This window comes from Centruroides sculpturatus, unplaced genomic scaffold (assembly GCF_000671375.1).
Source record: "Centruroides sculpturatus isolate CEXI.00-Female unplaced genomic scaffold, Cexi_2.0 scaffold1622, whole genome shotgun sequence".
NCBI classification, from domain to species: Eukaryota; Metazoa; Arthropoda; class Arachnida; order Scorpiones; family Buthidae; genus Centruroides; species Centruroides sculpturatus.
The window spans coordinates 135,927-151,982 of record NW_019392621.1 but is presented as its reverse complement, the minus strand read 5'-3'; the positions used below and the strand labels follow the sequence as shown (position 1 = coordinate 151,982).

The following is a 16,056-nucleotide window of genomic DNA, read 5'->3' as shown; positions in this document are numbered from 1 at the left end:
TAACTACTGTTATACTATACTTAAGTCATCGTAGTACAGCAACAAACCTGACAAAATTTATGTCACAGACAAATTTAGTAATTGCCTACTCCAACACAATAATAATAATAATAATAATTCCATATCATAGAAAGCTATATCAATAAAAGGTTACAAGAATCAGACCATATTGCTGACCAGAGTGTTGCTGAAATCTTAAAGGACATGAATATAAAAGCCCATCAAACATTATTAACTCAGTTTTTCCAATTGCTTTACTCCTCAACAATTTTTTTAAAATGTAAGACTAATAATTAATATAATTAAACATATGATTAAAAAACATTAATTAGTTTATTAGCTTATTGAATCATCTGCAAAAGTTTAAGTATTTTCGAGAGAGAAACATGCTCCAGTTTAACAACTTTGGCTCAATCCACAGAAACCTAATTCGACTTTCTCGTAAACCTTTTTTTTGGTGTTGCAGAAATTTCCAAAAATATTGGGTCTAACGGAAAGTTCTGTCCGTTTTGGTTACAACAAGTTTCAACAAGTACAGTATGTGCATAATCATTTGATGCATATTTGGCTCTCTTTTTTATCACTGAATGTATACATACTGACCTAACAAATGAACTAAAACGAAGATGATTCATGTTAGTTTTAAGTGAGATGCGATCGTGTACACATGGCTACTGATAAAGTTCATTTACGCCACTGTATTTTGTACGAATTCCAACAAGAAAGAAATGCTATAGAAGCATGTAGAAATTTATTGAAAGTGTTTGGTGAAGGTACAGTTTCTGGTAGAACATGCAGAAGATGGTTCAAAAAATGGGTGCCAGATGAGTTAAGTGAGAAGAATTTGAGATGGATGTCACATGAGTTAAGTGAGAAGAATTTGAGATGGATGTCACATGAGTTAAGTGAGAAGAATTTGAATGATCGAGTCACCATATGCATATCTCTGCTTACATGGAACAAAATCGAACCCTTCTTGACCTGATGATAACTGGGGATGAAAAGTGGATTACCTATGAAAACATTATAAGGAAAAGGGCATGATGTGAATCCGGAAAATCTGCCCCCTACACCTCTAAACCAAAGTTGAGTCTGAATAAGAGAATGTTGTGTATATGGTGGGACATTCCAGGACCGAAACATTTTGAGCTATTAAAACCAAACGAAAAGCTAAATTCGGAGAGGTATTGTCAGCAATTGGATAATTTAAAAACAGCACTGTAAGAAAAGAGGCCAGCGATGTTCAATAGGAAGGACATCATACTGCTTCATGATAATGCCAGGCCACATACTGCTTTGGGGACTCGTCAGAAACTCGCAGAGCTAGGCTGGGAAATTCTGTCGTATCCACCATACTCCATGGACCTAGCACCCTCCGATTATCACTTGTTTCTGTCCTTACAAAATTTATTGCAAGGCAAAAAATTCAAAAACGAAGAAGACATCAGACAAGTACTGGTTCAATTTTTCGCCTCTAGGGATAAGGCATTTTTTAAAATTGGGATATACAAATTGCCATCACACTGGCAAGAAGTCATAAATAATGATGGAAATTATATTATTCAATAAAGTTTATTCAAGGTATGAAAAATTTATTATTTTGTTTTATTCAAAAAACGGACAGAACTTTCCGGTAGACCTAATCATCTTATTCAGTTATAACCATCTTGAATTCAGAAAGTTATCCGCTTTCGAAGAAAAAGAACACGAATATTCACCTTATACGACATTTATGTTGCTGTTTCTGAAACAGAAAAACCGACATTTGTATGCCCATCAACTGTATTAAGGTTTTTATTCCGTTTTTTTCTGTCGCATATTTTCAATTTGACGAGATTCAATGTGGACAGAAGAACTGGCAAAAATATCAAAGCATTAATAACGGAAAACAAAATAACCATAAAAATTATTTTAAAAGTCGCAATAAATATATAAGCCAAAGGAATGGCTAAAGGTAACACGGCGATTATTGTTGTTGCACTACCTTGCAATATTGCGTATCCGATAGAATTTATACTATGACGAAGACGTTCATTGGGATCTTCACTGTCACAGTGTCTGTAAGCATGAGCTATATGAGCAGAATAATCGACCGAGAAACCAGCGCACATGACTAAAACGATTATAGACACTGGTGACAATTCGACATCCCACATAGCCATGTAACCCAAGGTGGAAATTTCTATAGTAATAATGGAAAGACCAACCGAAAACATGACGACGATGTCTGGTATTAGAACGAAACAAACAATCACAATGATGATCACGACACTACTCAACAATTGCGCAGTAAATTTTACATGCAATTCAATGCTATCGGCCCAATAAGCCAAAAAGTGATACGGAAAAACTTTAAAAGGCATTTTTTCAGTGAGTTTCCTCATGGTTATAAAAATTACAGGTAACGATTCTTCCGTAGTAAATTTAGTTTGACAAAGTAATCTGCTTCCCACGATAGCTGAGTAATCAGAGTTGAATGCAATATCATTACGAAATCGTCGTGCAGAAGGATGACGTAGAAAAACACTGCGCAAAATTGAGATAAAATCCTTCGTATCGCTTATGTTAAATGATTGTACAGATAATGAGATTCTTCGGTCCTTGAGGAATTTCAAATAAAATCTGAGCCAAGACTCGGTAAGAAAATCTGCAATTAATCCTTTTCTCTCCATTTCTGAAAAAAAATTCTCTATTACATTCTGAATTTGTACATCTGCGTAATTTATTTCTTGATCGATGATGATTTGAAATCTGTATTCGTAGTGATTGAAATTGTTTAAAAATTGTTTATAATATTGTATAAAATATGAATCATATGTCGCCGAATGAGAAAGTGACCCGAAAATATGGGTGAAAGTCAAGCCCCAGAGTGCTACAACAACATACCCGGTGATGATGAAGAAAATAACTATTTTCACGTACCAAATTGATAAAATATAACCGAATCGAATGAAAATTGATGGCTTAGGAGCAACGTTATTTTTCGTAGATTTCCAAGATTGTGTAGAAAATAGAAACTTTCGAATCCGAGAACGGTTTTCTGTAAAAAAAGTAAATAAATAACTATATATTACATACATTGTTGCTACTTTCAATAGTAATGTTGAAAGATGCATTATGTTCTAATTACCTTTCTGAGTATTTATTTTTGTAAAGAATAAAGAATGTCTCCCTTGTTTCTCCACATATCCAAAGACTGCCATGCAAGCACCGACAAACGTTATCTGATAAACGTAACAGAAGACAACAGCAATCGATGCATACAAACAAACATAAGTTATTGCTCTGAAAGGGGTAAACAGTCCTGAAGTGAAGGCTATGAAATTCGTTACTGAAGTTACGGTAACAGAAATGGCGGATTCCGAATAAACTTCTGAGAGTCTGTCCGGTACGGTCTTCTCTGGGTCGGTTTTTTTCCACGCAGCTAAAAAGATGAAAGCGTCGTCCATGCCTATACCTGAAACAAAATCTATTGTTTTGAAAACCAGGAAATTGTACCGGGAATGTTATAAATAGTATCGAGTTATTTCATTTAAAATGAAATGTTCTTTAAATCAAAAATATATCTATAAGTGTCTATATTTAGTTAAAATTATTTTGACTTAGAAATAGCGAGACCTGGGTAGGTTTCTAAAGGTAATTATCTTGCCACTTTGCAATTTCACAGCAGTTATTAATATACAGATTTGGAATTTGAAATTTAAGGCTGGCAATTTCAATTTAGTTACACGAATTTAATGCAATATATTTAAATTCCATATTCTCTATTCGGTATTTGCACCGATTTTTAATATTTAACGAAGCTAAAATTTGTTCATTGGCAAGACTAACAAATACAGTAGAGCCTCGATTATCCGACCTAATTGGGGACTGGGGTTGGTCGGATAATTGAAAGGGCGGATAACCGAAAAGTATGAAAAAATCTATTATTAGTGTAGTATATTATTATATACCATGTAATTAGTATAGTAGTATATCGCTGTTAATCTACTTCGCGTTAAATTTTCATCGATGATAAGCCAAACAAAAATTTTTTAAAATAATAATCATCGCTATTGTATCGTTAAAAATTAGAAAGTTAAGCCTCGTTTAAATACTGGCTTCCTTTCATGGTCGATCCAGTGTTGCCAGCTAAAACACGTAAAAATAATATTATAGTAGCCAAAACATAGCCAAATATTGTAGCGCCACATCAATAGCGGACATTTGAAATTTGCCAACTAGGACGGTCGGTTAACCGAGCGGTCGGTTGATAGGGGGTCGGATAATCGAGGCTCTACTGTATAATAAAATAATTTTCCAATGGGCAATTTTACGATTTTTATCGTTTTTGTCTTAAACTTGTTTTAATGCAATTTGTGTTTCCGACAGAAAAACCGTAATACTTAAAAATATTACGTGGTATGTAAAAACCTCTTCTTACGCAGATAATAACATTCTGTTCGGTATATTGCTCAAATTGTCATGAGATTCTCGCATTTTGTTCAACTTTTGACGTGCTTAAGTGCTCTTGATGCGATCAGAGACCAATCGGCGATCACATTCTAAATTTTGATGCACCGTGGTGAAAAATATAGCGTTACGTGAATCAAGAAGCATAGCTTTCTCTTCATTCACGTGACTTGATTTCTACGTGATAACTTCGTGATTCATGTGAAGAAGCCCAGCTCTTACTATAATCGAAGCTCGTTTATTGCGACTCGTACGTTCAGTACACACTTAAAATTAATCGTACCGTTACTGGTATGTGTACGTTTTAAAAACCTAGAGGTTTTTTGGTTTTTTCAGTAACTTATCACACAAAGAACAGTTATTGATACAGGCTTTTTTAATGTAGGAAATGCATTTCGGGTCTTAATGACCCCTTTTCAGTTTTTATTTTTTACAAAAGAAATAATATGTGTAATTTTTATCACACATAATATAAATAATATTTTTTAAAAATCTTCTTTTACTTAAATAGCTGATTATTAATTACAAGTTTAAATTAAAAATTGCGTAATTGACTGGATAAAATTTGTTTAAAAAACGGTGCTGCATGAGATAAAATTAAAACAGATAAGTAAAATAATATTAAATTAATAACATTAAAAAATTTTCAAAAATGTTTGTTATAAAATAAAATAAATTGCTATTTCCTGTAAATGGTTAAAAATTACCAGGGGTATACAGAAAGATTCAAGCATGGAAACCTACCTCAAGCTTCGTCAGAAAAAGTGTATGAAGAGCCTACGAAGTTATTTTGCAGCTTACATCCAAAAAAGTTGCTAATCACTGATCTAAATCATCATTAGCTAAGATATAGAATCGTCTTAGCTTTAATCATGTCAAAAGGAGCTGAAAGAGAAGACCAACTTCTTATGAAGGCGTAATGAAACCAAGAGTAACAGGAACAATAAAACATCGAGAGATCGAATATTGTGATCAAGATAAACCCTCGGCAAATATTTCACTGAGAAGACTACAAATACCTGTCTACAAATTTTTCTCCGCGATCAACCTTCTCATATAGGCATCTGTATATTATATACTATTCAGCAAGCAGAAGAAAACTGTCTTGTAAGCGAACGGAAATTTTCACTTTGGAAACAGTCTCTTTTTATAAATAAACCAACGTGTTTATTTTTTATTTTGTCGAAATTTACGCATCATTAACCTTTTAATTAACACCGGGTACGTCACAATTAGCGTGAAGTTTGCGCAGGCTACCACTCGAATTTGACAGCAATTCGAATATTTCTCAAATCCAACAATTATCTTTATCTGCATATAGTATTAATTTAAAAGTGAAAGGACTATATTAATACAGTGAGAAAAACAAATTTTATATAATTTTAAACAATTTACAGTTCTTACCTATAATTAGAAAGGGTATAGATCCAGCTGGAACCACAAACGGTGTATTAAAATACATGATCAATCCAAATGACGAAGCCAAAGACATTCCTCCCGATATTAATGCAATGACTCCGATCCAAGGTTTGCTCTCGATCCAACTGTTATACAGACAAGTCAGCATTGAAAATATTACTACTGCTAACATTGAAATCGGAAGTTGAGGAAGTAAACGATACAAGACTTTAAATAGTTCCTGTTCCATTGTAATCGACGTGTATCGATCAACGGTTATATGCTGAAAAGTACTTGATTCAATACGATCCAAAAACAAACTTTGCCATTCTTCTACTCTGTTTCTGTCAATACTCGAATCATCATTAAAGTAGTAAAAGAGTCGCAACATTTTCGCGCTTTTCACGTAATCTTCTGGCGTTTTTTGTACACCTCCTAAAAACAAACTATTCAGTTGATACTCGTATCTACTTATTTCGTGTAAAGGATATTTAATAGTATAAGTTTTGTTTTCCATCATTTCCACTTCATTCTGCATGAATAAAATAGAATTCTCGAAGCATCTTTTGTTATTTCTTGCGCACAAATCTTTGTATGTGAAATTGTCCGCAGTTTTTATATTTTGAATAATTTCATCTAATTGAATAATTTCTCGAAATACTTTTTTTCGAAGCATTGATCCTTCATCTTTGGCTGATACTAGGACTACTGCTATATTTGGTTCTCTGTTCATCCTTTCCATGTGTGCATCGGAAGATAAATTCATTGGAAATAGTCGTGCTATAACTTCTTCTTCTTTAACATGTCTGGTATTCTTGGGTTCAAATAAATATTTCATGTTCCTTTCATCGTGCCACTTGTGAAGACCTGTAGCTAATACCATGGATACAAACAGTGGAACGACGATAAAGTAAATAGGATTTCTACCAACACGTAATCCTAAGTCCTTCAGCTTCTGCGATAAGTAAATGCTCGGATACTTAAGTTTCATTGCGAATCTGGAAAAAACTGAAACTATTTATATGAACGTTTTATTAATGAAAATATCTATAAGTATATAATAAAAATAATAAAAATTAAAAAACTTTGCAATGGAGTCGAAATTACTTTTATTAATACCGGNCATGCACTGAAAAAATTAGCAAGTACACAGAACTCGCCTAGGAAATCAGGCATCTGTGGAGGATGGATAGGGTGCTTATTGTACCTGTCGTTCTCTCCTGTACAGGTGTGATACCACACACACTACACAAAAGCCTGGGAACATTACAATTGAGTAGAAATACATACATCACACTACAGAAGGCCACTATATTGAATACATGCCATATTGTTAGGAAATTCCTTAATACAGACACTGACACACACATTTAATTTTAATTTTGTTTTGGTTGCTATGCCTTGACTCTGGTCCGGCATAGTACACAGCCACCGGTGTGTACCGAGTATAACCCACTAAACCCAACACATAATAATAATAATAATAATAACAATTCCGTATCAATAAAAGTTGGCAAAGCATGTAGGAGGTGAGGGGGTTTAGCACATTTAGTGATAAGAAGCTGAGAACATACTCTATACCAGTGTTTTTCAACCGGGTGCCGTGGCACCTTAGGGTGCCACTGCGCCACGATTGGAGTGCCGCAAAGTTTAGGGCCTTTAGTCATTTTCTTGGAAATTTACTTAAGTGTAGTTCAAGATAACTCATTGTCAGTTCTATTTTGCTACGAAATATCTAGTAAGCAAAGAAACGATGACTAATCGCATGTTAATATAATGTTCAACGCTACGTGTACGCACGACTTGTCACGACTTCGCCCAAACCACATTACTTGGCCTTCACATTCCCAGTCCCATAACCAGGCCAACCAGCAGAGAAGAACGACATGGACACTTGTGTCTTCTATATACTTTAAAAAGCGTTGCACTTTAAAAAGCGTGCACAATTGAGATGCATATTACAGTACTTTCATAGTATTCAAAAGAAATGATGACAAATAAACAATTTATTATCATTTTTTTAATTTAAATTTTTTAAATTGATATGAAAAATATAAGAAAAAAGTAATGAAATATTTATTTTATATATGCATCAAAATAGTATAAAAAACTTAACAAAAAATTTGTGAATGGTTGTCTCTTTAATCCGACTTATTCTTTCGGTAGACTATCTTACAGCATTAGGTTAATGTCGGATTAAATGAATAAGTCGAAAGAATAAGTTGGATTAAAGAGACAACCATTCACAAACGAATATACAGTAAATTTAACAAAAATTCTTTATCAATAAAATAATAATATAAAATGATAATATATTTTATAATAAAACTAAATTTAAAAAACAATAGAGAGACTATTATTTTACATGTAGGTATTTCGACAAAATTCTATGGACTTAAATTTTGATTTTGAACACGTAGAAACGCTGTTTTTTGCATTAAAATGCTACTTCAAATTGTCTATTTTTAAAAGTTTTCTTCCTGGGGAGGAAACTCCCTCCCCGGACTCCACCCCAGCGTTGCGGGTAATATTCGTTTTCGCAAAAAATTTATCTGGCCCATTAGCCCCTTATTCTGATCCGCCGCTGGTCAAGGGTGTCACGATTTTTTATTTTTCAATCGGGTGCCACTCAATGAAAAAGATTGAAAAACACTGAAATATTGACTTAATAGAGAGGTTGAGGTGCACGTTAACGTGTAAACGTGTACGTGTGACGTTTGGCGCCGCTTTCCCGTAAGCCTAAAAGTTTGACAATGGTGTTTGGATAGTCGGTGGAATCACGCTCGACATTCCAAACACCATCGTCAAACTTTTAGGCTTACGGGAATGCGGCGCCGAACGTCACACGTACACGTTTACACGTTTAAAACGTGCGCCTCAACCTCTCTAATGTAGTTCTCTGTAATAGATAAGAGCTGAGCCATCCACCATTTACCTGTTTATTTGTATTATTGTCATTGAAAAAAGTTATTTTCTCGTTTATTATTTTTGCATTTAATATCTTATCTGTATCAACGAGGATGTTTGTTTGTTTGCTATTCATTTCTAAGCCGTNTTTAAAAAACAATAGAGAGACTATTATTTTACATGTAGGTATTTCGACAAAATTCTATGGACTTAAATTTTGATTTTGAACACGTAGAAACGCGTTTTTTTGCATTAAAATGCTACTTCAAATTGTCTATTTTTAAAAGTTTTCTTCCCGGGGAGGAAACTCCCTCCCCGGACCCCACCCCAGCGTTGCGCGTAATATTCGTTTTCGCAAAAAATTTATCTGGCCCATTAGCCCCCTTATTCAGATCCGCCGCTGGTCAAGGATATCACGATTTTTTATTTTTCAATCAGGGGTGCCACTCAATGAAAAAGGTTGAAAAACACTGCTCTATACCGAAGAGATTTAGAATCCACGGATGTCGAACTGGACAACGAAGATAATGAACAGGAAAAACGGCAATATTCACAATGAAAGCTTCTAAGCTTTCAAAAATTGTACCATTTATAGTGTGTGCAAGAAGTTACAAAAACCAGACCTTATTGCTGACCATAGTGTTGTTGAAGTTTTAAAGGACATGAACATAAAAGCACATCAAACATTATTAACTCAGCTTTTCCAAATTGTTTCACTCCTCAACAATCCTCTTAAAATGTAAGACTAATAATTAATATAATTAAACATATGATTAATTTAAAAAACATTAATTAGTTTATTAGCTTATTGAATCATCTGCAAAAGTTTAAGTATTTTCGAGACAGAAACATGCTTCAGTTCAACAACAAATCCACAGAAACCTAATTCGACTTTTTCGTAAACCTTCTTTTTGGTGTTGCAGAAATTTCCAAAAACATAACCATCTCGAATACAGAGAGTTATATGCTTTCAAAAGAGAAAGAACACGAATATTCATCTTATACGACATTTATGTTGTTGTTTCTGAAACAGAAAAACCGACATTTGTATGCCCATCAACTGTATCAAGATTTTTATTCCGTTTCTTTCTGTCGCATATTTTCAATTTGACGTGATTCAACGTAGACAGAAGAACTGGCAAAAATATCAGAGCATTAATGGCGGAAAATAAAATAACCATAAAAATTATTTTAAAAGTCGCAACAAATATATAAGCCAAAGGAATGGCTAAAGGTAACACGGCGATTATTGTTGTTGCGCTACCTTGAAATATTGCGTATCCGATAGAACTTATACTATGACGAAGACGTTCATTGGGATCTTCACTATCATAGTGTCTATAAGCATGAGCTATATGAGCAGAATAATCGACTGAAAAACCAGCGCACATGACTAAAACGATTATAGACACTGGTGTCAATTCGACATCCCACAGAGCCATGTAACCCAAGGTGGAAATTTCTATAGTAACAATGGAAAAACAAACCGAAAACATGACAACGATGTCTGGCATAAGAACGAAACAAACAATAACTATGATGATCACCGCACTACTCAACAATTGCGCAGTAAATTTTACATGCAATTCAATGCTATCGGTCCAATAAGACAAAACGTGATACGGAAATGCTTTAAAAGGCATTTTTTCAGTAAGTTTCCTCATGTTTATAAAAATTAAACGTAACGATTCTTCCGTAGTAAGTTTAGTTTGACAAAGAAATCTGCTTCCCACGATAGCTGAGTTATCAGAGTTGAATGCAATATCATTACGAAATCGTCGTGCAGAAGGATGACGTAGAAAAACACTGCGCAAAATTGAGATAAAATCCTTTGTATCGCTTATGTTAAACGATTTTAGAATTGGAGACATTCTTTGGTCCTTGAGGAATTTCAAATAGGATCTGAGCCAAGACTCGGTAAGAAAATCTGCAATTAATCCTTCTCTTTCCATTTCTGAGAAAAAATTCTCTATTTCATTCTGAATTTGTACATCTGCGTAATTTATTTCTTGATCGATAACAATTTGGAATCTGTATTCGTAGTGATTGAAATTGTTAAAAATTTTTTTATGATATTCTAGAAAATATGAATCATATGTCGCTGAATAAGAAAATGACCCGGAAATATGGGTGTTAGTTAAGCCCCAGAGTGCTACAACAACATATCCGGCGATGATGAAGAAAATAATTATTTTCACGTACCAAATTGATAAAATATAACCGAATCGAATGAAAATTGATGACGTAAGAGCAACATTATTTTTCGTAGATTTCCAAGATTGTGTAGAAAATAGAAACTTTCGAATCCAAGAACGGTTTTCTGTAAACAAATAAATAAATAACTATATATTATATACACTGTTGCTATTCTCACTAGTAATGTTGAAAGATGCATTATATTATAATTACCTTTCTGAGTATTTATTTTCGTAAAGAATAAAGAATGTCTTTCTTGTTTCTCCACATATCCAAAGACTGCCATGCAAGCACCAACAAACGTTATCTGATAAACGTAACAGAAGACAATAGCAATAGAAGCGTATAAGCAAAAATAAGATATGGCTCTGAAAGGGGTGAACAATCCTGAAGTAAAGGCTATGAAATTCGTTACTGAAGTTACGGTAACAGAAATGGCGGATTCCGAATAAACTTCTGAGAGTCTGTCCGGTACGGTCTTCTCTGGGTCGGTTTTTTTCCACGCAGCTAAAAAGATAAAGGCGTCGTCCATGCCTATACCTGAAACGGAATTTATTGTTTTGAAAATCAGGAAATTGTACAGGGAATGTCATAAATAGTACGGAGTTATTTCATTTAAAATGAAATGTTCTTTAAATCAAAAATATATCTATAATTGTCCATATTCAGATAAAATTATTTTAACTTAGAAATAGCGAGACTTGGGTATGTTTCTAAAGGTAATTATCTTGCCACTTTGCAATTTCACAGCAGTTATTAATATACAGATTCGGAATTTCAATTTAAGGTTGGCAATTTCAATTTAGTTACACGAATTTAATGTACTATATTTAAACTACATAGACGCTATTCGGTATTTGCACCGATTTTTAATATTTAACGAAGCTAAAATTTGCTCATTAGCAAGACTAACAAATATAATAAAATAATTTTATAATGGGCAATATTACGATTTTTATTGTTTTTGTCTTAAACTTGTTTTCATGCAATTCGTGTTTCCGACAGAAAAACCGTAATACTTAAAAATATTACGTGGTATGTAAAAACCTCTTCTTACGCAGATAATAACATTCTGTTCGGTATATTGCTCAAATTGTCATGAGATTCTCGCATTTTGTTCAACTTTTGACGTGCTTAAGTGCTCTTGATGCGATCAGAGACCAATCGGCGATCACATTCTAAATTTTGATGCACCGTGGTAAAAAATGTAGCGTTACGTGAATCAACAAGCATAGCTTTCTCTTCATTCACGTGACTTGATTTCTACGTGATAACTTCGTGATTCATGTGAAGAAGCCCAGCTCTTACTATAATCGAAGCTCGTTTATTGCGACTCGTACGTTCAGTACACACTTAAAATTAATCGTACCGTTACTGGTATGTGTACGTTTTAAAAACCTAGAGGTTTTTTGGTTTTTTCAGTAACTTATCACACAAAGAACAGTTATTGATACAGGCATTATTAATGTAGGAGATGCATTTCGGGTCTTAATGGCCCCTTTTCAGTCCTTATTTTTTACGAAAGAAATAATATTTATAATTTTTATCACACATAATATAAATAATATTTTTTAAAATCTTCTTTTACTTAAATAGCTAATTATTAAATATAAGTTGAAATTAAAAATTGGGTAATTGACTGAATAAAATTTGTTTAAAAAACGGTGCTGCATGAGATGAAATTAAAATAGATAAGTAAAACAATATTAAATAAATAACATTAAAAAATTTAAAAGAATGTTTGTTATAAAATAAAATAAATTGCTATATTTTGTAGATGGGTAAAAATTGTCAGGGGTATACAGAAAGATTCAATTATGGAAACGTGCTTCAAGCTTCGTCAGAAAAAGTGTATGAAAAGCCTACGAAGTTACTTTGCAGCTTACATCCAAAAAAGTTGCTAATCACTGATCTAAATCATCATTAGCTAAGATATAGAATCGTCTTAGCTTTAATCATGTCAAAAGGAGCTGAAAGAGAAGACCAACTTCTTATGAAGGCGTAATGAAACCAAGAGAACAGGAACAATGAAACATCGAGACATCGAATATTGTGATCAAGATAAACCCTCGGCAAATATTTCACTGAGAATACTACAAATACCTGTCTACAAATTTTTCTCCGCGATCAACCTTCTCATATAGGCATCTGTATATTATATACAATTCAGCAAGCAGAAGATAAACTGTCTTGTAAGCGAACGGAAATTTTCACTTTGGAAACAGTCTCTTTTTATAAATAAACCAACGTGTTTATTTTTTTATTCTGTCGAAATTTACGCATCATTAACCTTTTAATTAACACCGGGTACGTCACAATTAGCGTGAAGTTTGCGCAGGCTACCACTCGAGTTTGACAGCAATTCGAATATTTCTCAAATCCAACAATTATCTTTATCTGCATATAGTATTAATTTAAAAGTGAAAGGACTATATTAATACAGTGAGAAAAACAAATTTTATATAATTTTAAACAATTTACAGTTCTTACCTATAATTAGAAAGGGTATAGATCCAGCTGGAACCACAAACGGTGTATTAAAATACATGATCAATCCAAATGACGAAGCCAAAGACATTCCTCCCGATATTAATGCAATGACTCCGATCCAAGGTTTGCTCTCGATCCAACTGTTATACAGACAAGTCAGCATTGAAAAGATTACTACTGCTAACATTGAAATCGGAAGTTGAGGAAGTAAACGATACAACACTTTAAATAGTTCCTGTTCGATTGTAATCGACGTGAATCGATCGACGATTATGTACTCAAAATTACTTGATTCAATACGATCCAAAAACAAACTTTGCCATTCTTCTACTCTGTTTTTTTCAATACTCGAATCATCATTTAAGTAGTAAAAGAGTCGCAACACTTTCGCGCTTTTCACGTAATCTTCTGGAGTTTTTTGTACACCTCCTAAAAATAAACTGTTCAGTTGATACTCGTATCGACTTATTTCGTGTAAAGGATATTTAATAGTATAAGTTTTGTTTTCCATCATTTCCACTTCATTTTGCATGAATAAAATAGAATTCTCGAAGCATCTTTTGTTATTTCGTGCGCACAAATCTTTGTATGTGAAATTGTCCGCAGTTTTTATATTTTGAATAATTTCATCTAGTTGAATAATTTCTCGAAATACTTTTTTTCGAAGCATTGATCCTCCGTCTTTGGCTGTAACTAGGACTACTGCTATATTTGGTTCTCTGTTCATCCTTTCCATGTATGCATTGGAAGATAAATTCATAGGAAATAGTCTTGCTATAATTTCTTCTTCTGTAACATGTCTGGTATTCTTGGGTCCAAATAAATATTTCATGTTCCTTTCGTCGTGCCACTTGTGAAGACCCGTAGCTAATACCATGGATACAAACAGTGGAACGACGATAAAGTAAATAGGATTTCTACCAACACGTAATCCTAACTCCTTCAGCTTCTGCGACAAGTAAATGCTCGGATACTTAAGTTTCATTGCGAATCTGGAAAAAACTGAAACTATTTATATGAACGTTTTATTAATGAAAATATCTATAAGTATATAATAAAAATAATAAAAGTTAAAAAACTTTACAATGGAGTCGAAATTACTTTTATTAATACCGGTAACTATATAAAATTCTAGAAGAAAACCTCTGCCTTTTCCGACTTCAGAAGTGATTTAAAAACATGCAAAAGGATACTTGAAAGAGAACAATTACTTTAATTATTAAACATTACCATACAGTTATAATTTACCCACATTTTTCCAAACTGACAATGCTTTGGCCTCTCCAGTGACGATTATACAATTCTATCTCAACATGCATCAATATTAATGCCATTATTTAAATGAATATTACAGTATTTAGAATTTTCTTCTTTAACATAACAAAAAGTTGTTTTGTTTTTCTTTTAATAGTAATTTTTTCTTTAAACAGCATTTTTTATATTATTTATATTAATGTTAGAAATGGCTTCACTACAACGAAAATAGCATAGTGAGGTCATAATCAGGCCTTATTTTAAGGTTTGTTTCCTACTGCACAAATATATATATATATATATTTTGCGTTAATAAGCTGTTGTAAAAAGCATAAATAGAAAATAAGGACAATAATACAAACGTCGGATGTTTCTATGAAACATCCGACGACGGCGTCATTCGAGAACTTCCGACGGACTGACGACAGTGACGACGCTGTCACGGGGGAGGGGTGCGGTGAAAAGCGAGTACAAGTGGCTGAGAGATCGGTGCCTAATCCTCGTTAATCGATTCAGAACGATTTTTAAATGTTTTTTTTTTGATAAAATAATATTTGCGTATGGAACTAAAGAGCCGCAGCTTCACATCCAAAGAGCCGCATGTGGCTGGCGAGCCGCAGGTTGCCGACCCCTGCCCTAGACCATCACTGACTGATTGCCCCTGGAAGTCGGCTTGTTACAAAAACACAGCTTTCCTATCATCAAACGTCACGGCACGCCCCTGATATGTAGAGGTTTTGCATTTTGTTATAATTTTAAAATTGATTATATTCAGTTGTCATACCTAATATGTTTATCATAGTCGAGTAGCAATTTCAATTGGCTCCGTTATATTGTTGGCATTTAAGAAATACATTATCTAAAGTATTTATCGTATCATATTTTGAATGTTTTAAATTAGTCGAAAGTATTTCTGTTAGTAAGTAATTCACGTTTACATGTATTTTCAGTATTTGCCAGTACATTCAGGGCCGGCCTTCTCTATAATGGGGCCCGGGTGCAAGAAACTATTTGGGGCCTAAATTTTTTGTAAAGTAAAAAAAAATTACAAACACGAACATATATTACTAATGCATGTTTATTTAAAGCGTGATTTTGTTTTTTGCTAATACATTAACTACTTCAGAAAAATTACAATTTTTTGCAATTTTTTTTTCGATTCTTAATATAGCAAGTGCATTTAAGCGTTCTGCACACATGCTGGACCGAAGATAATTCTTTATTAATTTTAATTTGCCGAAAGAGCGCTCAGCACTTGCTATAGTAACTGGCAACGTAAAGAAACGTTTTAACACAGTTAATACATTTAGAAATAACTCATTATAATTATTATTTAGTATGTATTGCATATGTCTTGTG

The 16,056-nt window shown here is 33.4% G+C and overlaps 2 protein-coding genes across 4 annotated transcripts in view; both read right to left on the bottom strand.

Moving 5' to 3' along the window:
- Positions 1-444: 444 nt before the first annotated feature.
- LOC111617736 (patched domain-containing protein 3-like) lies at positions 445-6,863 on the bottom strand. Its single transcript, XM_023359027.1, has 3 exons — positions 5,857-6,863; positions 3,131-3,457; positions 445-3,040 (listed from the first exon to the last, which is right to left on the bottom strand). The coding sequence occupies exons 1-3, from the start codon at positions 6,839-6,841 to the stop codon at positions 1,731-1,733; spliced, it is 2,622 nt and encodes an 873-aa protein (XP_023214795.1). The 5' UTR covers positions 6,842-6,863; the 3' UTR covers positions 445-1,730.
- A 2,149-nt stretch (positions 6,864-9,012) lies between these two features.
- The window catches only part of LOC111617734 (patched domain-containing protein 3-like), a 25,145-nt gene continuing 18,101 nt past the window's right edge, over positions 9,013-16,056 (bottom strand). For all 3 annotated transcript variants that reach the window (XM_023359024.1, XM_023359025.1, XM_023359026.1), the window contains exons 2-4: positions 13,444-14,435; positions 11,167-11,493; positions 9,013-11,077 (exon numbers count right to left, since the gene is read on the bottom strand). In XM_023359024.1, the coding sequence (XP_023214792.1) occupies positions 9,768-11,077; positions 11,167-11,493; positions 13,444-14,435 (2,629 nt within the window). In that variant the 3' untranslated portion in view covers positions 9,013-9,767. The remainder of the gene's footprint in view (positions 11,078-11,166; positions 11,494-13,443; positions 14,436-16,056) is intronic.